Source organism: Lagopus muta, chromosome 16 (genome assembly GCF_023343835.1).
Source record: "Lagopus muta isolate bLagMut1 chromosome 16, bLagMut1 primary, whole genome shotgun sequence".
Lineage (NCBI taxonomy): Eukaryota > Metazoa > Chordata > Aves > Galliformes > Phasianidae > Lagopus > Lagopus muta.
In genome coordinates this window covers 7,514,494-7,534,620 of record NC_064448.1, presented here as the reverse complement: position 1 = coordinate 7,534,620, position 20,127 = coordinate 7,514,494, and the positions used below count along the sequence as shown (strand labels likewise).

Here is a 20,127-nt window from a genome sequence, read left to right as displayed (position 1 = left end):
TTATGGCCCGTTGTACTTCTGGGTGCAGCAACCAAGTTCTGTGCAGCACCTCTTGACAGCAGCACACAGCTGGAAGCAGCCATCTGAGTGAGCATTCATCTTCCTTGGTGATCGCCTCATCACTTTCTGGTTTATTCTCTTGCATTGTGTTTGGAGCTGTAAGGTTTATGTGCACATCTGTTAGCTCCCTCTATTCCTTCAGATTTTACTTTCAAATGTTAGCCTTTCATCACCTTTCTGTAATTAATGACCCGTGCCATTGCTTCCAAGATGTTCTGTCTAATAGTTTTCTCTCCTTGAAGATTTCTTTTACCTGTTTTTAGAAATAACAGCACCTTTTCCTTCACTGAGAGCTGGTTTTGAGATGCATCTTGTCCTGCCCAGATGCTATAGAAAAAGATTTGTTGAAGAAGAAGGCACTGCTCAGCTGTGCTTTACACGCTGTGTAAATAGCCTCAGGTCTATAAAGTTTGAAGTGTTGTTTATCTTTATTGGTGGAGTGTATTTATTTACAGTTCAGTTGTGAATAGTCAGGTATTGTTGTTAGTGCTGTTGCAGAAGCCAAGTGCTTTAGGATTTTGTGCTGTATGTACACAGAGCTACTGATGTGCATTTTTCAAATCTGTGTTAGGAAATGAAGCGTCTCAGTAAACCTGATGGAATTTGTGGAGACGTGTTTTTAGTGCTCCCAAATGAATATGCAACAAAAGAAGGAGGCTCTGCCACCACATCCGAGTTATTTAGAGTTCCTTTACAAAAGGATGGAGCAAGGGAGCTTTTCTGAAGGGTGTTTTGCCCGGCTGTGATGGGTGCACAGCACTCTTCCTCAGTCTGCAGCAACAGGTGGGAGCGTGGCTGGACCAGCGGCTGCTCTGCCCTGCCTGCATGCTGTAGGTGACTGTAGGTGTGCGCTGGAATGGCTGCCCCAGTGAGAGAGCAGTGACAGAGAGGACAGTCAGTGAGTGCTGTGTGTCCCACGGGTTGTTCTGGTTCTGTTTGGTCCCACCTTGGGTACTTGCATCCTTTGGTAGAGGTTGGGCTTGGGCTTTTTTTGGTCCCTGTCGAATGCATGCATTTCAGGCAACCTTCCTGCTTTGTGAACAATTTGTCACTAATGGGGAAAATTAGTCACCTTTGCTATGCAACTGAAGGGGCAGCAGCTGTTGAGGTGCCTTGTGTTGTTAAAAATCCTGTTTCAGAAAGATTTTTTTAGCTTAGATTCTCGTTTTCTGTAGTAGAACTCCTGCATTATTGTCTATGACACAATCTTTAGCTGCTCATCTCAACCTGTAATTTGTATCCTGTTGGTTTTGTCTGGTGTCTGTTTCTCATTCTCCTCTGCTCTTGTATCTAAAAAGCCCTATTCTGCTGCTGGCAGTTCATGAATGGGTGCACAAAAGGGTTTAATGAGACATGCCTGCAAGCTGTGATAGGCAGCTAAATGGCATGTGGTTATGTGGCTCTCTAGATGTGCATGTCCTAGAGAACAGAGCACCTTCCCATATTCTGCTACTGACAATGAATAAAATGTATTTCTTTGAGAACTTGGTCTCTGTTGTGTTTGGAGCACATCTGTGCTAGATGTCTGTGAGATCCCCTTTTTCCAAACCTGATCTTTGGGCTCCAGGTGCTGCCCTTCAGTGATGGGAAGGACTGGTTCTGGTAGAGCTGGGCTGTGTGGTCCTTGGGACACAGGGCAACAGCAAGGTGTTGCATTTGTGTGCAGCTGCAGCTCTGAGGCCTCATTCCAAGTGTGTGATTATCAATTACTTAAATTTTGCCAACAGGTTGTCTCCATCACCCACAGTGGTGTGGTGCATTGCAGTCCTTACTATTAGAAAGCTCTATCTCCATGCATTTTGAAGCCTGCCACATCTTGCTCTGTCACTTTACGCATGGAGAAAGATTATTCTTTGCCACTCCAAGAACTGTACTGTGCTTGTGGACTGCTGTTGTCAGCTCCAGCTTGTCAGCCCCTCCTCTTCAGCATACATGAGCCCAAATCCATCCGTGTTTCTTAGAGGATATACTTTTCTAAAGCAAAATGTTAACTCTCTCTTTTTCCTTCTAGGGATTCTCCATCATAAGTACCCTATTCACAACTAAATCCAAATCTCCACTGTCTGGATCTCCTAAAGGTACAGGAAACTTACTTAAAACGTTCAAGTTTCTTACCTTTTACTTGCATTATATTGGAGAAAGCACATGTTGTGGTGAAGTCTGATTAACCCCAGGAGGTGTCTGTTTTGTGGCCCTCTGTGCAACACTTTGGCACTTGTGATAAAGGAAAAAAAACCATGAAAATTTGAGGATTATCATGAGGATAACATTGAGACAGCACTGTCTCAATAAAATTTAAAATACTGATGTCTGATTTAGCACAAATAAATACACAAAGGTGGGAAAGGAGCAAGTTATGTGATTTACTGCTGCCTGGGATGGTATGTGCAACATGTGAGTGTTCATCTGTCTGTCAGTCGTAGTCAGCTTGTAAGTCCTAGCAGTGTCACAAGTGTTGTGCAGGGCTTGGGTGATTTGTTGTAATAGTTGTCTTGAAACGTTTGAAATAATTGTTAACCTCTGATTACATGGACAAATCACCCGAGATAGCAGCATCTTCACTTCTCCATTCAGTGAGCCGGCATATGTAAGTTGTTTTTTCTTGAATGCGTTGGGGTTTGTAGAGCCATTGCAGAGTAGGGAGGATGTTATGCTGGGAAAGCATTGTAAACTCTTTTGTTATCCACAAAAAACCTGTAATTGAACATTCAATTAAGTGCAGTAAGTTCTTTTATCCTAGTGAAGTATTCCACACAAACCAACATCAGTTCTATAAGCTACATGAGTAACTGAGAAATTAGACACAAAGTCCTAATTTACTTTATCAGAGTGTGCTTTGACATTGCTTGTAGGAAGGAGCTAAATGTTTTTTAAAAGCAAACAGTATAGGATCATAGAGTGGCCTGGGTTGAAAAGGACCACACTGATCATCCAGTTTCAACCCCCTGCACATAGTGCAAGGTCGCCAGCCACCAGACCAGGCTGCCCAGAGCCACATCCAGCCTGGCCTTATATATTGGTATATGCCAACTTGTAGCATGTGATCCTGTAAATTACTGCACAGGGTCTGAAATTGTGAGAAATCCGTAAAGTGAAGCTTTACAAATCACCAGATGTGTTAACAGCCAAGCAGCAAAGGTGAATTTATGAAACACTGCCTACATTCAATCTAATCAACTCTGAAATAGTTGTGAATGGCTGATAACTTGCTGGAAGTTGATTAAATTTTTTGGTTAGAATATAAAAGCTTGAGATCAGTGAGTGAAGGGGAAATCAGAGAATGACAGTGTGACGATGATGTTCCAGTTGATCTAGGAAGAAGCATTAAGTGTACTTAATGCTGACAGGTTAAAATGATGCATCAATTGGAAGAGTTTCATTGTCGTAGCATTTTAGCTGTCTCCCTGGTAATAAATTTCTGTTCAGCTGTGGAAAACGCCCGGCATGCCCAGCTCTCCAGCTACTTGAATGTCGTGGGGATAAACCCTGAGCTGTGGGGTGTTGTGCAGGTTTAAGATGTCTGCTCCAAGTAAAGATTCAGTTATTGATTCCTTAAAATTTCGGTTCTGTTAGATATTGCTGCTGCTACTTCCTCCACCTTTAGAAGGAGTCATGGAAAGGAACACTCACGTGATCTTGTTGAGCACCTTTTTTTCTTTCTTGTTATATTAATAGTTCCAGAGGCCAAATATTTGTACAGTAGTTTTGGTCATCAAACGTGGTTACACGTGTAATTGCAGAGTATTTTGCAAAGAGTGGGTGGGTCTGTTGGAGTGTTAGAGATGCTTAAAGCAAGCTGTGCTGAAACTTGTGATAGCCGACTCCTCTGGAAGTCTTTGGATTCCCAGAAGGAGGGCTGAACTCTTCCCGTTTTTGACTCGTCAGGCTGGAGGAGGTTGTGTGGTGAGTTCTGGGAGGTGTGCTTCAAAGCCGTGTTTAAACATGGCTGAGCAGCTGGACTGTCAGAGAAGCTGGGCAATGGTTCCCACGCTGAGGACAAGCATGCTGTGAGCGATGGATGTGTCTGCAGTGACTTTTTTTGTCTGGTTGTGGAATGCGAACAGCTGAAGCCTATTCTCAGTTGGGTTGGTTTCCAAAACTTTGTTGTTTTAAGCACTAGGATGTGAGCTTAAGTCTCCAAAGACTTTGTGAATAATGCCTGAATTGTTTATCCTGAATGTTATTCTAATTAGAGGTGTTCAGAAAGAAGCTTTTTTGGACTGCATGCAGATGACTTTCTCTCTTGATAGAGTGGGATCTGGATAGAAAATAGTCCAGACTGTCCTGGTGTGAGGTTCTTGAGTATTCTGCAGTAAATACAGCAAGTGAACTAATAATATCCTTGCTGGGGACTTACTGTCTTGGAATAAAAAATATGAGGGACCAGCATTAAGGTTTGGTTAATATCATGAGAGTGAAACAGCATGAAGGGAAGAATAAGTTGTAGAAGTTAGTAACATTTTTACAGCTGAGCTACTGAATGTAGTGTTCTCTCTTTACATAGAATGATGTTGGATTTTGCTCCAAAGCACATACTGACATCCTTGAAACAGTTGCTGTGAGTAGATGTCTGTGGTTGTGGAATATCTGTGCTGTTCTGTGGATATGCTGATAGAATTCAGTTTGTGTCCTGCAGTAGTAGCAGGTTGTTTTTGCATCCAGGAGCCTGAGACGTCCAGTAGAACAGTGATTTAGAGTATCCTCTGCTAAGCTGTTTCTGGAATGAGGAGTTGTGCTTTTATACCATTTTTAATGGCCATCCACAGTTTATACAATTGCTTTATGAGCTTACGAGGTGAGTTTTGAGAAAAAGAAATGTAAGAGGTGGACTTCAGTACACCACAAAAATGATGGAAAAATCGAATACAATATACAACAGAACTCATCAGTGAAAGCTGAAATGTCTGTATGTGCAAATTTTACATAAGAAAATGCAGTATTGCTATAGAATTAAAATATCCACTGTTAGATTCTACTTCTTACAAAAGACTTTTGCAGATTTCTAGCCAGATATGTATTTGATGAGATGCTTATTTAGCAGAGCTTTGCTATTGAAAGTATATGATTCTTCTCTGCATTGTGTGATAGTTGACTAGAAAACTATTTTAGTATACATATTTTTGGTGTTGAAATTCCACATTCCCAATAAACGTGTGATTGCAAGTAAGTGAAGAATAATGTCCTGCTTTAGAAATGAAGCACTTCTAGGCAGAGCTCTGAGAAAAATGTTTCAGGCTCCCTTTCCAGCGTGATCTGAAAAGATCCTGGTGTTACTGATTTCTAAACCAAAAATTTTGGTGTTGTCAGAATGTGGGGATCACAAATTTCTGAGCTTTGGTTAATGGGAGGGATGCTGCACTTCAGCAGGAAATGATCATTCACTTTTTATAGGACTACAAGATCACTTATTCGTTTGTGGCAGTTGTTGTATTGTATTTGAATATGTTCAGGGTTTCTGGTAATGCTTCTGGGAATGAAGCTATTATAAAATGATTACCCCAGAGTCTTAGCCTACATACTTTTGATCTTTGTCTTTCAATTTCTCTGAGCTCTTTCAGACAGGACTCCCCAGTGCCCTTCCACAGTTAGATGCACCTTGTGCACTCTTTGATAGTCAAATACAGCACCTACTTGAGTATAGGGAGCACGTATAGATGTTGTGAACTAACAAGGTCTTTGAATTAATTTCCCAGTCTAGTGAAAAACAAAGCTATCCAGCCAGCAGTGCGGTAAGCCTGATGTGTGTATGGTAGCTCTTCAAAGCTAAAATGTTCCAGATGGCAGATTGGTTTGTATGTGTTGTTTTCTGTAGCTTTTTTTCTTACCAGATAAAATCTTTGTATGAGTGTATTACCCTGAGTTCTCCCCTCAAAATTGTCTTTCAGTACCAAACTAAAAGCTTCACTCTGACTCACTGCTGCTCCTCTTACACTGGGAGCCCATTCACAGGTTCAGAATTGGAGGCTTACTGAGCACTGGTGGAGTTGTGTTGCTACTAATAGCTCCCCGGTGGTATCTGGAGCAGTGATTTCACTTGTACCCTTCATCTGTAATTATGTCAGGGGGAAAAAAAACACCAAAAACCTTTGTTCGATGCCCTAATAAAGTCTGTGGCAGATGAGTGTGTGCATCCATGTGTGTGTATTTGTGTGTAAAGTGTATTTACTTGGCTGTGAAATGTATTTTGAACAAATTGATATGTGGATAGTAAGTGGATATGGACAGCTGAGCTCTGGCAGCAATGATAGCCTCAAACTGGCAACCTCCTAGAGTATATTTAGGTTTAACTGTCTGAGCATGAAGATAATGTTGCATCCATGTGTAACAGAAGTCTAACAGTAATTTGTCAGTGGAGGAAGGACCTATCACAGTATTTCACTGTGCCTGCTGCAAGTGCATTGCTTGGACGTGTCTTTTTCTTACATGAACATTGCCTATGAACACACTCAACCCTTATTTACAGCATTGTAAGGCTGAGTAACTCTAAACTGATAGCTTGGAACTGAGACTGACACTTCATGACACGAGTAGAAGTATCCTTCAAAATGTATGCCACTTACAATGTTTATAAGCTCTTATAAGATCATCTTTTTTGCACTAGAGCTACTTCAGCATTTTTCTGCTAGACATCAGTTGTGTTCCCTTGTGAATGATCAGGTGTGCTCCTCAATGATCCTGGAAAAAAAGCAAAAATACATGTTTATAAAAAAAAAAGACGTGTTCTGAAGAATTTCTCCATAAAGAATACATTTGTTGCCTGCCCTTCCAAGCTAAAAAATAAATAAAATAAATAAAAATAAATTGAAATAGTAAGAAGTGTAATCTGCTCATGCGAGTTGCTCTGTGCTTACTGTATAAGCAGTGGTTATCAGTTTAAGTAACAGGATTTGTTTTGTAAGGTGACTCAGTGTTGTAGCAGTCAGGAAGTTAAATAAGCAAACATAAATAAGACTCTTATACTCCTTTTAGAGTTTAGAGATTGAAATGTGCTATTAAAACTGATGTCTGAGAGACTTACTGCCTACCAAATGGAAACAAATGCTAAACATTCAGTATTAACTTTTCTCCTTCCATCTTTATGTTTTAGGTCAGCAATTCGGTTCCATTGCTGAGTTTGCCTGCATTCAAAGCTCTTTGCCTACAGTAACTTGCTCTGGTTGGAAGTGAACATGTCTCAAGTTCAAATTCAGAATCCTTCTACTGCCCTTGCAGGGAGCCAAATATTGAATAAGAACCCATCTCTTTCACAGCCACTGAGTATTCCTTCTACTACTAGTTCTTTGCCCTCTGAAAATGCAGGTAGACCTATCCAAAATTCTGCTTTACCCTCTGCATCTGTTACATCTACCAATGCAGCTGCAGGTGAGATTGAGTATCTATTAGCAGATGTATGTATTTTTGATGTCTTGGACCTATGAATGTTGTAGAAGTAATACTTATCCAATCACAGCAGCCTGTAATGCTTTCTCCACACTGAATGGAGTCTGTCTGAGACAGATAGAGGCACTCTTTTGCACAGAGGCCTGTTTGTAGTACTGAAAAGTACTTAACATTTTTGTACACTGCTTGGAGGTCTCAAGGTTCTTCAGGGAACATGCTGTTGCTGTTTTGGCTAATGACCAGAACTATCTAATCCAGTGAACGTATTTCTGGGGGGTATTGATGCTAAGAAAATGTAGGATTTTTATTTAAAATGTTTGTAGATTTTTTTGCTACCTGCTCATTTATCTGTTTTTATGTAATCTCTCAGCTCCTTCTAACATGGCAAACCCCAAAGAGAAAACCCCAATGTGTCTTGTGAATGAGTTAGCCCGTTTCAACAAGATTCAGCCTGAATATAAGCTTCTGAGTGAGCAAGGTCCAGCTCATTCAAAGGTACCTATTCATATAAGTTTCTTGTTTCTCTTCTTCATGCTCTTGTACTTTTTTAGTGGAAAGGCAAAGCACATGCCTTTAGTTGTAAATCAAATGAACCTGACTGTCCTAATTGTCAGGTATTTGGAAAACAAGGATCTTTGTATGTGTTTTTTGATGCCTGAAGTACAATACAGTTAAACAGTGCTGAACATTCATCTGGTCCAAAACAGTTAGATTAGCAAAAGAATCTTTGGTCTATAATGGTGGGGATATGGAAATGCTTAGGACAAGCCAGCACGTGGTGTTCATCCGATGTCACTGCAATCTTGTACGCTATGTTAAAAGCCCAGTAATATGCAGTTTGTTTGGTGTTCTGTTTACCCATAGAGAATTTCTAAGGAATGCAGTAAGTGTAGAAGCAATTGGTGTTACTTCAAAGAACAATGAGGATGTGAGTTTTAACATTGTTGAGCTTTTTAATTCTCATTGGAGGTCTCTATTGAAAGGTCTACTGAGGTCAAGGCATACAAGGAAAATCTGCCTGGGCTACATCTATTTAATCTGACACCATCTCCTTAAGGTGTTGTCTGGAACAGTGTTAGTGTTGTACACAGGAGGAATTGCCTTTGATGTGGGTAATGCTGAGAATTAAAGTCTTTCAACCCAAACATGCATAATGTCAGCTTCAATGTGCAAAGCAGGCAGGGCTTGCCTTTGCAAAAAGTAATGGAATAACATTCAGAGCATCTGTTCACTTGTTTTCATTCTGACTGAAATTAAATTTCATTTAATTACCAGAGAGACTTTGGCTTTCTGTTGTCTGAATAATTTGTGAAAATTTAGGGCGATATGTATCCTTCCTTATCTCATATAAAAAGAAGTATCACAGCATTGCTCTATGATCAGACAGCTTTGTAATCCCTTGGGGACATGCAGGAGGCTTTTTGGTGCAACGTGAACTTACTGTTCCTCAGACTACTGGTAAATACAGTTTATTTAAAAAAAACCAAGGTGTAAAACAGCAAGTTGTTGGGGGATAAAGTGATTTCCAAGGCAGCTGTTCTGATGGGTGTTGACATACCATCTATCCCTGTTGTGGTCACCTCTGTATGCATTGCCTCTTCTGTTTTACAGCCTGTATCATCTCATGCAGTATGCAGGATAGTGCTAGCTGCAGTTCTGTGAAATTCATAGTTAAGTAATCAGGGATGTCCTGTAGATGTCCCAGAAGTTTAAAATGTGGAGTTGGCATTAGTAAAGGAAAGCATTGCATGCTGCCTTCTTGACTTCTGCATCAGTAGAAGACTCACAGTTGCATGGAAGGCAGTCTAATAAACGTTGTAAGTTCTGAACCCACTCATAAACTGTTTTCTGTTGCTCAGGTGTTTACTGTGCAGCTGACTCTCGGGGACCAGCACTGGGAAGCTGAAGGAACTAGTATTAAAAAAGCGCAACATGCAGCAGCTGCCAAAGCCTTGGAAGGGACAAAGTTCCCTAAGCCTACAGCTCGTCCATCTCGTAGTGAAGGCAAGAATCCAGGTAAATACCTCACCAAACTGATATAAAGAGCAACAAACAACCAGTGTGGAATTTAGCTTTCTGGTTTTAACATGTGTGTGAAGTTGCATAAGGATAAAAAAAAAAAAAAAGGGTGATGCTGACATGATGTTCTGTGTATTTAATAATAGCAATAGTTGGCTTTTTGAGAAAGTCATTTTGATATTTAACCTTTTGGTAGGCATCATAAAAATTCAACAAAAATTAACAAGTTAAAAATACAGATTGTTTTTTTTTTGTCATGTCACTCAGGCTTTTGAAGAAGCTACTGCTTAACTTGCTGCTTTCTGTTGTATTGCTTGGTGGAATCTTTGAAAATTTTTTATCATAATCTTAAAAAACAAACAAAAAAAACAAAGCTATCAAGAATTCAATCACAGCAAAGAATAATATCTTTCATAGGTGGGTGAATTTGGCAGTTTTTACAGGATAGGTCAGGAGCTTGATGATAAAGATTTCCTTAAAAATTTAAGTGAACTATTAAATTTGTGTCCAGCAGTTGATTCAGAACTTTGGAAGGTGCTTCACTTGCATTTCTTTAAAGAGAAGTAGAAGTGGAGTTGTAGAAGAGCATTTAAGTTGTTGCTGTGTTAAATCAACTTATTTTCTAAGATTGCTTTGAGGATGTGTCTAGAATGTGAAGTAGCTTCTCATCTCAGCTGCACGTGTGACAACTTTGCACGTCACTTGAGTTGAAAGCTCTCTAAGGATGCCATTATTCCATTCAGCAAAGGGTAAAACTCTAATCTTTAACACCAGCTGTATTCTGATATCACCTACATTCTTTCTTTAGAAACACTTGGTACAGCAAACAGGAAAAATACTTTTTTCCTGTTATCCTGTAAATTATCAATTACTTTTTTTTCCTATGAATCTGTTCTGTAATTTTTCTTTTTTTTTTTTTTTTTGCAATTGCTTTAAAATTTTCCTTTACATTTATGTGACTGTTCTTTATCAGATGAGAATAGTCAGTCCATTACTCATCCACATGAAAAAATGTTCAGAGCCACCAGCAGCAATATACCTTCCTTGTCAAAAGGCAAATTGCAATTTGAAAGGGAAGAGTCACAAAAACCTTTGTTAGTTGTTGAGTACAAGAAGAAATACTCAATTGTTCTCAGTAAACGACAGAAGCTGAAGATATATGCAGCATGTCTGTTAATTTCAAAGGTCAAAAGATATTTTAGAAAAAGAAATTGCTGCTCTGCACAACATATTAGCTGTGCTGTAAAAATCAATCTGTAGCTTAACAAGGCTTTACCAAATAAAAGAAAAAAGTGTATAGGAGAATTGGCACAGTTGATCTAGGCTTGTAATTTAATGTGCATCACACATGTATTTCTTTGAGTTCTGAATATGAAATGGCAAAGTCCAGTCATCTTTTTCTGTTTGGAGGCAGGGCAGAGTTTGTATTGCTGCAGTCTCTGGTTACAGCTGGACAACTCTTTATTCCTTTTTATTTAGACAGTGTAACCCCCACAGTGGAGTTGAATGCGCTTTGCATGAAGCTGGGAAAGAAACCTATGTATAAACCTATTGATCCTTACACGGGGATGAGATCCACTTACAACTATACAATGAGAGGTGGTACTTACCCTCCACGGTATGTATTGTATGATTTTGGGGTTTTGCAGGCTATTGTTTTAACTTCTGCTCTCTTCATCTGATGTCACCTGAGAACTACTGAAAAATGCAAGTCAGGCAAAAAGATCTTGATTCACTCCATGTGAAACTGCAATTTGTCTTAACTGTTGGCTTCTGGGGGAAGGGGAATGTGAAGGAACTGAACCAGATGAAGTGTTTTGAAGGACACTTAGATATATTTGGCTTCATGAAGGGAATACCTTGTATTTCTTGCTTTTCCTTTCTATGTAGAAACAATTAGATGCTTCTTCTCTTTTTTTTTTTTTTTCAAATTAACTATTTAAGTTGCAGATTCAGTTTAAAGAATGTTCTGAGCATTGAAATGAAGAATTCAAAGCTTGCAGGACTAACAATTTTGTCAAAGCGTAGTTATATTGTCCTTTGCTATTTTAGTTAGTTATAGAATATTGTAAAATAAGAAATGTCAATAGCCTCCTTTACACATATCTCCCTAAAATCTTTTAGACTTAAAATGTGGCTTTTTAATACTCATGCTTATGTGCTGAGAAGTGGTTACTGATACCCAAGGGATTCTTCCACATATATTTTATGTTTCTGTAGGTTTGCTTTGTAGGCCAAACAGTTTACTTATGTATGTTTATCTCTTTTAGGTACTTTTACCCATTTCCTGTTGGGCCTTTACTTTATCAAGTTGAGCTTTCAATTGGGGGGCAACAGTTTCATGGGAAAGGAAGAACAAGACAAGCTGCTAAACATGATGCAGCTGCTAAAGCACTGAAAGTTCTACAGAATGAGCCCTTGCCTGAGAAACCAGAGGTGGGAATGGATCAAGTGTTTTAAGTATAAATTGTTAAGATCATTGGGGTTATTGTAGATGTTTTTTCCAAATTGAGAGGAAGATTGTAGTTATGAAATTTAATTCCATTAGGAATGTTTCTGTACTTGTATCACTAGAAACAATTTGATTGGAATAGTAATAATTTTCTATAGAACTAGAAGTTTCCAAAATTAAATCATTTTATTAATTCTTCTGCTGCAGTATATTTCCACAGCAATGCTATAGGCCTCTGTCAGATGTAATAAGCACTAGAGCTTATATAGGAAGCAATGTCTTACCAGTTACAGATCATATGCAAACTTCTGAAGTAATCTAAGCAGGGCAGTTAGGTTCCAGTACAGGCAGCACAGAGGTCAGACACAGGTTTCCTTCCTGGGCAAAATTTCTGTGTGATTGTGGAATGAACAACAGAACATAAAGAAGAACTTAGAGGAAGTTCATGGACATAGTAAAGTTGTGCACAGTTTTTGATAGAAATAGTAAGAAGCAAAATCGTATCCCTTCGGATGCTTACGGTGGCTTTGCACTTCTCATTCCAAGATCCTTGCTTTTTATTTTATTTTAATTTATTGAACGTTCTTAGGTGGGAAGTCTCATTGTGTGCACGTGAGTTTCTGGAGCTGAGGTGACTGTGTGCAACCTCTCCATGTGTGCTGAGTATGTCTGGTATCTCTACCAAAGCTCTCAGTGTAGGAAGCAAGTTGGTTACAGTCTGACTGTGCTGGGAAAAAAAAAAAAAGTAAAATAGGCAATTAGGCAAGAATGTAATTAATGTAATTGGGGAGTTTCAGATTGAGATTGGAAAAAAAAGTGCGAATGACAGAAATTAGTGAGGGAACTCAGAGAATATATTGTGAAGGCAACAGATACTGAGTTAAAAATGTTAAGTGTTTATGGGAGAGACCACTGCCCAGGTAAAGGAAAAATTGTCAGATCTGATGTTTTTAGAAGAGCCCTAGGAGGCACTGCAGTATGGAACAGGTTGGAGTGTAGGTGGTCAGGGACAAGCTGGGGGTCTTCAGCAGGTGGGATCAAGCCTGAGGGAGATATTTTCCTTCAGTGCAGGAGGACCCCAAATTTCAGACTGTCATTCTGTCACTGATCCATAATGATCAGTATTTGCACTCGTTGTCTTAGAAGATGACCTGCTGTCCTTGGCAGTTTGTGTACTGGGCCCAAGGAGTCCAACTGCAGAAAATCGTGGGATCACAACTGAATTCACTTCTGTTCACTTCTTTAGAAAAACTTATGTGCAAGTGATTTCTTGACTATTTGTGAAGTTGTTTAAAGCTGAGTAACATGGGCTTCAGAACACACGCTGTACTTCCATGTGATCACATATTCTTTATTATAGGTTGTCCCTTCCAGTGTAAATGGTGTGAATTGAGAGATGAGGGAAGTAAACCTAGAGAGTTTCTTTTCTTGTTTGCTCAATTTTAGGGACGTGACTGGGACATTGCTATTGTGAATTATACCTGACAAATCAGAGAATTATTTTATGAATGGAACAGTTGCAGGCTTCCTGAATTCTGTTTTGACTCTGTTCTACATGCTGGGCAGGTCACTTTAAGCATGCTTTCACAAGACACATGTCTTTTTATTTTCATTTATTTATGCTTGGCTTCTACTGAGTGAACGTTAAGAAGTAGAGCTGTGCTCTTTGAACAGAATACTGTGTTATAAAAAGCACTCAAACCAGATCTTAAATTTGGTACTTCAGTAACAAGTTCACTAATATTTGTGATTCTGGAATGGCTTTGGGTATGTCTGAGGGAGTTACTATCTTTGTAACAGCTTTTTTGCACTAGACAAGATGAAGAGAAAATAAGCAATGTTTTACCACTAAGCGAATGCTGTTCAGTGAGGCAAGATCACTGAAGGATGCAACAGTGTAAGATCCAAAGAGATTCCATTACATGTGCATACAGTGAAGGCAAATTAAGATTTTTTACAAGCAGACATAGTCCTGATACTTCTACTTGTCGCTTGATGTTGCCAGTAATTATTCTTTTAAACGTACTTATTTTCATGGATCCCATTAGTGTGTGTCTGTATATAAAATGTGTAACCTTGAGCTCCCCTATTTTTAGTCAGAAAACATTCAGTGCTGAAGAATAAATCATTGAGTAAAACAAGTAGACTTAAAGCATAACCATTTACCATGCCTTCTTAGAGCACAAATTTGGAAGCTATGGCAGGAGAAAGATTTCAATAAAATTTGCTCTCAGTTGGGCAGAGCACTGCCTGAGCAGCTGATCTAATTTTAAGTTGTCTGTGCTTTGAGCAGGAGTCTGTAGTAGGAAACCTCCAAAGGATCGTTCCAACCTAAATTAGTCTGACTGGAGCTCAGGCATGCTGACAAGGAGGCAGAGCAGAGTTATTTGCATATTCAGAGACAGAAGTAATAAAGCCTAGATTTAAAGCTTGGAAAGCAGCACAGTGCTCAGACAGAAATTCTAACGTTTGCCTGAAAACACTAAACCCAGAATTGCTTCTATGTATTTTTTTCCATTTATCTGTTAAATATCAGCTGTTCTTTATAACTTTAACATGGAAGAAAATACTGATAGCTCTGTTGAAATCAATGTAGTTCGCATCAGCAGTTTTCATAATTTGCTTATAAGCAGTCCTTGAGGAAGTACGTGTTGAAAGACTTCCTAGAAAAGGGGGGAATCCCTTTTAAAGGAGTATATTGCTTTTGCAGTTTGTTTAGGAGCTTTGTAATCTATAATTTTTTTTTGCTTCACTGCATGACTTTTTTCAATTGATAGAGGGGGAATCTAAAAACTTGTTAAAAGCGAAGTGGAGGTTTGTTTGTGGTCTCATTCTGATTTAGAGGCATAATAGACTCCTTGGAGAGGAGTGCGCATGTGCAAGCTACTTTAAAAGCAGATTCTGTAGGCTATGTGCCTCCACGCTGCTGGGAAGGAGGAAGAAGGTGGGGCTGTGATTATCTTTGATTTATTAAATAAACTGCTCCAGAACAGAAGTGGAGGCAAAATAATTGGTGAAAGAGCCATAGTCTGTCAATGTTTTGACATTAATTTACTCTATTAAAATAAGGACACTGAGGAAAAATACCTCTTTTAAACCATTTGAACAGACTTGAAATATGTAAAGAATATACAAACGTAATATAGCAGATAATTTTATGCTATATCTTTGTTTTGTTTTGGAAGTATTTTAAATGGAAAAATAATCCAATGAAGAGAGGCTCTGGTCATCTTGGCAAGGAAAAATGTGGGAATTTCATAAGATTGAATGTATCTGGGATTGCAAGGAAGGGAAGAATGTTTGTAATGAAAGTGGTTGTGCAAATGTTTTTATAGTAAAGTCAGTGACACGTCATTCTTATCGATGCTGGCAATAATGTGCTGTAACACACCCTGATAAAATAAGGCCTTATGAGTTCAAATACTTTTTCTGGGATTATGATGCTATTCATTTTTAACCTACCACTTGCATTTGAAATGGATTTTAGAATACGATGATGGAGATTTTTGGCACCAATAGTCAATCTTTCACCTGCACTGTGCCTCCTGCTGAGATGTTGTGTGTGATTCTTGGAACTTAGGTACTGCCTGCACATTTCTTGTGTGCTGCAGCGTGCTTTACTCCTATGGGAGTGGTGCCATCATGTGGTCTTGGTTTTCACAGACCTGAAGGTTGCTCCGTGTATTGGAAGATCAGAAATATTAGATGTTATCATAGGAACAACCTAAAGTCTGCTGGCATGCCAGGAAGGAGTGTATGTATTTTATTTAGATTGGAAAAGGCTTCCTTAAATGATGGGAATTGAACATAAATGTCTTTGTGTTCTGATCTAACTTGTTAGTAACAGATACTGAGGATGCTTGCTACCATCAAAACTAGATTTAATCACTCAAGCTCTCTAGCATATTTCTGCTGCTTCAATAAAATATTTAAATCATTTTTGTTAGCTGGTTGCACAACCAGTATTGCAGTATAATGTAATTGGTGTAATTGTTGCTATTCATCTTTATCATAATCTTTCCTATATCACTGCTGAACACTTAGTGTTGGCATTTCTCTGTTGCTGTTACCATGCCTATTAGTTCATGTTGATACCAACATCAGTGAAGACATTTATGGAATCACAATCAAAATTTTATTGGGAGATGCATAGAAGTGCCTGTAGGTGAAATCCACCTGGCACTGCTCTCCTTCTAGCAAGCTGTATCTAGCTGCATCTAAGCTGTATTCTAGCTGCGTCTAGAGAGGAAAAATTCCATGCACTGGTACAGGTTGGGGGATGAGCTGCTGGAGAGGAGCTCTGCGGAAAGGGACCTGGGTGTCCTGGTGGATGACAGGTTGGCCATGAGCCAGCAGTGTGCCCTTGTGGCCAAAAAGGCCAATGGCATCCTGGGGTGCATTAAAAAGAGCGTGGCCAGCAGGTCGAGGGAGGTGATCTTCCCCCTCTACTCTGCCCTGGTAAGACCTCATCTGGAGTACTGCGTCCAGTTCTGGGCTCCCCAGTACAAAAAAGACAGGGATCTCTTGGGAAGAGTCCAGCGGAGGGCCACGAAGATGGTGAAGGGCCTGGAGCATCTCTGCTATGAGGAAAGGCTGAGTGAACTGGGTCTGTTCAGCCTTGAGAAAAGGAGACTGAGAGGGGACCTGATCCAGGTCTATAAATATCTAAGGTGTGGGGGGCAGAGTGGTGAGGCCAGATTCTTCTCAGCAGTGTGTGGAGACAGGACAAGGGGAAACAGCCAGAAACTGCAGCATAGGAAGTTCCACACAAACATGCGCAAGAACTTCTTTACAGTGAGGTGACGGAGCACTGGAACAGGCTGCCCAGGGAGGTGGTGGAGTCTCCTTCTCTGGAGATGTTCAAGACCTGCCTGGATGCCGACCTGTGCTGTAGGGAACCTGCTTTGGCAGGGGGGTTGGATTCAATGATCTCTAGAGGTCCCTTCCAACCCCTACAATTCTGTGATTCTGTAAGATATCAGAAATGTATTTGATTTAAGGCAAGTTTCTGATGGCATGCTCCTCAGATGATTAGAAAAATTCATAGATGAAGAACTGGCAAGAGAACATGTTGAATGACAGGTCTGTGCCGGGGTCTGATAAGTCATCCTTTACTCACATTGGTCCCATTCTCAGAATCTTCATTTTTTTTCTTCTGGCCTTTCTCTTATCTGATACTGTCTTAGTACTTTTGGTACAAATGTCCAATCAGCATATGAAAACTGTATTTCATAAAGGTACTTCCATTTGGAAAGCAGTTCATTTAACACTTCAATTTCTTGTTCTGTAGATAGATTTTAAATCTATTGGCCCATATTCCATTTATAGCTTTTCTCCTATCATGAGCACATGAAAATAAGGAGGTATGCTAGCTTTTACCCATCACCTTAAAAGAGCTTCCTAAATTTCAGGTCTGTAGTGCGTGTGCTGCATTTTTGCACATTCATGTAAAATGGCAGTAAAAGTTAAACAATTTGAGAGTTCAATAAACTGGTTGGATTAATCAAATTCAATTTAATAGGATCTTTATTTTAAATAGAGTATGCTTCTTTTAGGTTAACGGAAAAGAACCAGATGATGAAAATCTCAATAAATCTGAAATAAGCCAAGTTTTTGAGATTGCACTTAAAAGGAACTTGCCTGTGAATTTTGAGGTATGTTTATTTTACAAGCTCTAGATCTGTTTTCATTAGAAAATTAAGGCTACACATGAAGTAGAGTCTTTTCTAGGTAACCCAAACAACTGACTTTAACATGCCTTGTTAGTTGTGAGTACTTGTTCATTTTTTGACAGTCACCCCAGTTGTCTCAGAGTTCGTAAGGTTAAGTGACCAAAGAAATCCAGCTGTTCACCAAGTCATGCACTAAAATCATAGCATGAGTGAACAGCTATGCTGTGGTTGTCTGTGCAATCTTTTCCAAGTTTTTTTTTTTTTAAAAACAGCATTATAGTATAAAAACAACAACAACAACAAAACGAAACACAACCCCATATTAAAGATTAGAACACTGAAGCACAAAGTCAAGGCAGAAGAGTTGTAACTTGCTCTGAAGGAGCTTATTTATGGAAGTATTTTCTTAACTGAGCACTGATGTGGACTACCCGCAAGTTGCAGAATCTCAGATAGGTTTCCTTTCTTGCCATGAGGTACCTCATGTGCATCTTACTTTCCTTTCCCTTTGGCCTGGCTGCTTGCTGCCTCTTTGCCCCTCCTTGATCATTTAATTACCTTAAATCAGTAGCTTCGATAGGAGCGTCTTAATTGCACCAAAATATTAATTTGTGTTGCCTTCCTGAGCTGGCAGAATAACATTTCAATCAATTATATGAATGCTTACTGTAAGAAAATGTAATTGTGTGTAACTAAATTGCTTTTTAAACTGTATTATGAAATTTCATATGAATCTTCCAGTTATTACAGATTGGCATGAACATCACCAGTAAAAATGTACTGTCACAAAAAGCCAGTTGTGGGTGGAAGCTCTCAATTCGTTTTTATTTTTTGACTCTGAGTGTCTTGAAGTATGATTTGTTGGGAATGGAGTTAAGACTAACTCTGTAGTAAGCAGCTAGCACTTAAATGTTTCCAGAACTACTGATTTCTAAGTCAAATTACTGGATCCCAAATAATGGCTTTCTCAGTGATGTTCTGTTACTGTAACCTAATGTATGAGGTGTTATCTGCATGGAAGTTGACAATGAAATAGAACAGTCATTTTGAAGGAGTAAATAAGTAAGATGGGTTAATGACTGGAATATGTAAATAATGTTTGTGGGTTACTGCATCTGGTCTTCTAAAACATGTATTTATTTGGGTGGGATTATGTTATTAGAGGATGATTTACATAGGCACTTCATGAATTTTATCAAAATTTGAAATCTCTTTATCCATAGTGCTTGAGAGAATTTTGCTATAAACAATGTGCTGTACCATTTTTAATAAGTGTTTATCACGCTTTCACTCAGTTTTTCCCTCTGAAACAGGTGACCAAGGAAAGTGGTCCTCCCCATATGAAGAGCTTTGTAACCAAGGTGTCGGTTGGAGAATTCATGGGTGAAGGTGAAGGAAAGAGCAAGAAGATCTCAAAGAAAAACGCTGCAATAGCAGTCCTAGAAGAACTGAAAAAATTGCCACCCCTTCCTACGGTTGAGAAAATGAAGCCACGAATCAAAAAGAAAACAAAATCAATAGTGAAGGTAAGAGACAATGTAACTGCTGTAAATCATCATGCGAGAGACATTTCCTAGTCAGTTACAAACACACTTAGATTGCGTAACATTCATCATCATTGTGGTGCTGGAAAAGAATATTTTGCTCCCACTGGGAGCAATGGAGTTCCATCAATATTTTTACAACAGATTGTAATAAATTCAGAATGAAGGAGAATCCAATGTGAAAGAATGAATGATACCAGAAAAACAAGCTCTGACTTTCAGTCATTAGTGTGGGGTTTTGCATGATTTTTACCTTCTACAAATTCTCCTGCAAGCCTGTCCTTTCCACCATATGATTTGAATCTCTGAAAGTATTTCCAGTGGTAGGTTCTATACGGTCAGCTATGACAGCAGAGCCAAATAAATTGGGTGTTTCTCCATGACTGCAATGGTATTTCATTAAGAAATTTTGGTTTTAGTTTGTTTCTATTTCAGGAAATGAGTTCAGTGGCTCAGTTTTCTTGACTCAAATGTTCTCTAATTTTGGCTTATTTCCTGAACATTTTTTTGTATAGCTGCAAACAAGTCCAGAATATGGTCAAGGCATGAATCCCATTAGCAGACTTGCCCAGATACAGCAGGCCAAGAAAGAGAAGGAACCAGAGTACATGCTCATCACAGAACGCGGTCTTCCAAGACGCAGGGAATTCGTCATGCAGGTTTGTTTGCTGAATTGAGAAATTTAGTTGTTTGGCTGTGATGTTTCTTTTCTTTTTTCTTTCTTTTTTTGTTGTTGGCTTATTGTATTCAGAGCATGATGATGGGTAGGATTACAGCCAAATTTGCACTGAATTTATTACAGAAATATTAGTAGATTCCACCCAAGGGAGGCAGTGGTTCAAGAAAAGTGATCTGAATCATGTTTAAAAAACAAAAAAGCATAGGACAGCAGAAGTCTGCCTGTGCCTTCCTACTGTATTTAAAGCTTTTTATAGTTTTACAACATAGGATTCATTAAACATGAACGAAATAATTCTTCATTTCTTCCTTCCCAAGATTT

General features: G+C 39.1%; 1 protein-coding gene across 7 annotated transcripts in view; it reads left to right on the top strand.

The window, feature by feature from the left end:
• STAU1 (staufen double-stranded RNA binding protein 1) overlaps nucleotides 1-20,127 on the top strand; it is a 28,947-nt gene that overhangs the window by 1,901 nt on the left and 6,919 nt on the right. For 3 of the 7 annotated variants that reach the window (XM_048962684.1, XM_048962682.1, XM_048962687.1), the window contains exons 2-10: nucleotides 2,072-2,138; nucleotides 7,148-7,422; nucleotides 7,811-7,935; nucleotides 9,300-9,456; nucleotides 10,939-11,077; nucleotides 11,730-11,895; nucleotides 17,467-17,565; nucleotides 18,879-19,109; nucleotides 19,643-19,786. In XM_048962684.1, the coding sequence (XP_048818641.1) occupies nucleotides 7,230-7,422; nucleotides 7,811-7,935; nucleotides 9,300-9,456; nucleotides 10,939-11,077; nucleotides 11,730-11,895; nucleotides 17,467-17,565; nucleotides 18,879-19,109; nucleotides 19,643-19,786 (1,254 nt within the window). In that variant the 5' untranslated portion in view covers nucleotides 2,072-2,138; nucleotides 7,148-7,229. The remainder of the gene's footprint in view (nucleotides 1-2,071; nucleotides 2,139-7,147; nucleotides 7,423-7,810; nucleotides 7,936-9,299; nucleotides 9,457-10,938; nucleotides 11,078-11,729; nucleotides 11,896-17,466; nucleotides 17,566-18,878; nucleotides 19,110-19,642; nucleotides 19,787-20,127) is intronic. The other 4 variants (XM_048962685.1, XM_048962683.1, XM_048962688.1 and 1 more) reach the window with 2 other exon arrangements.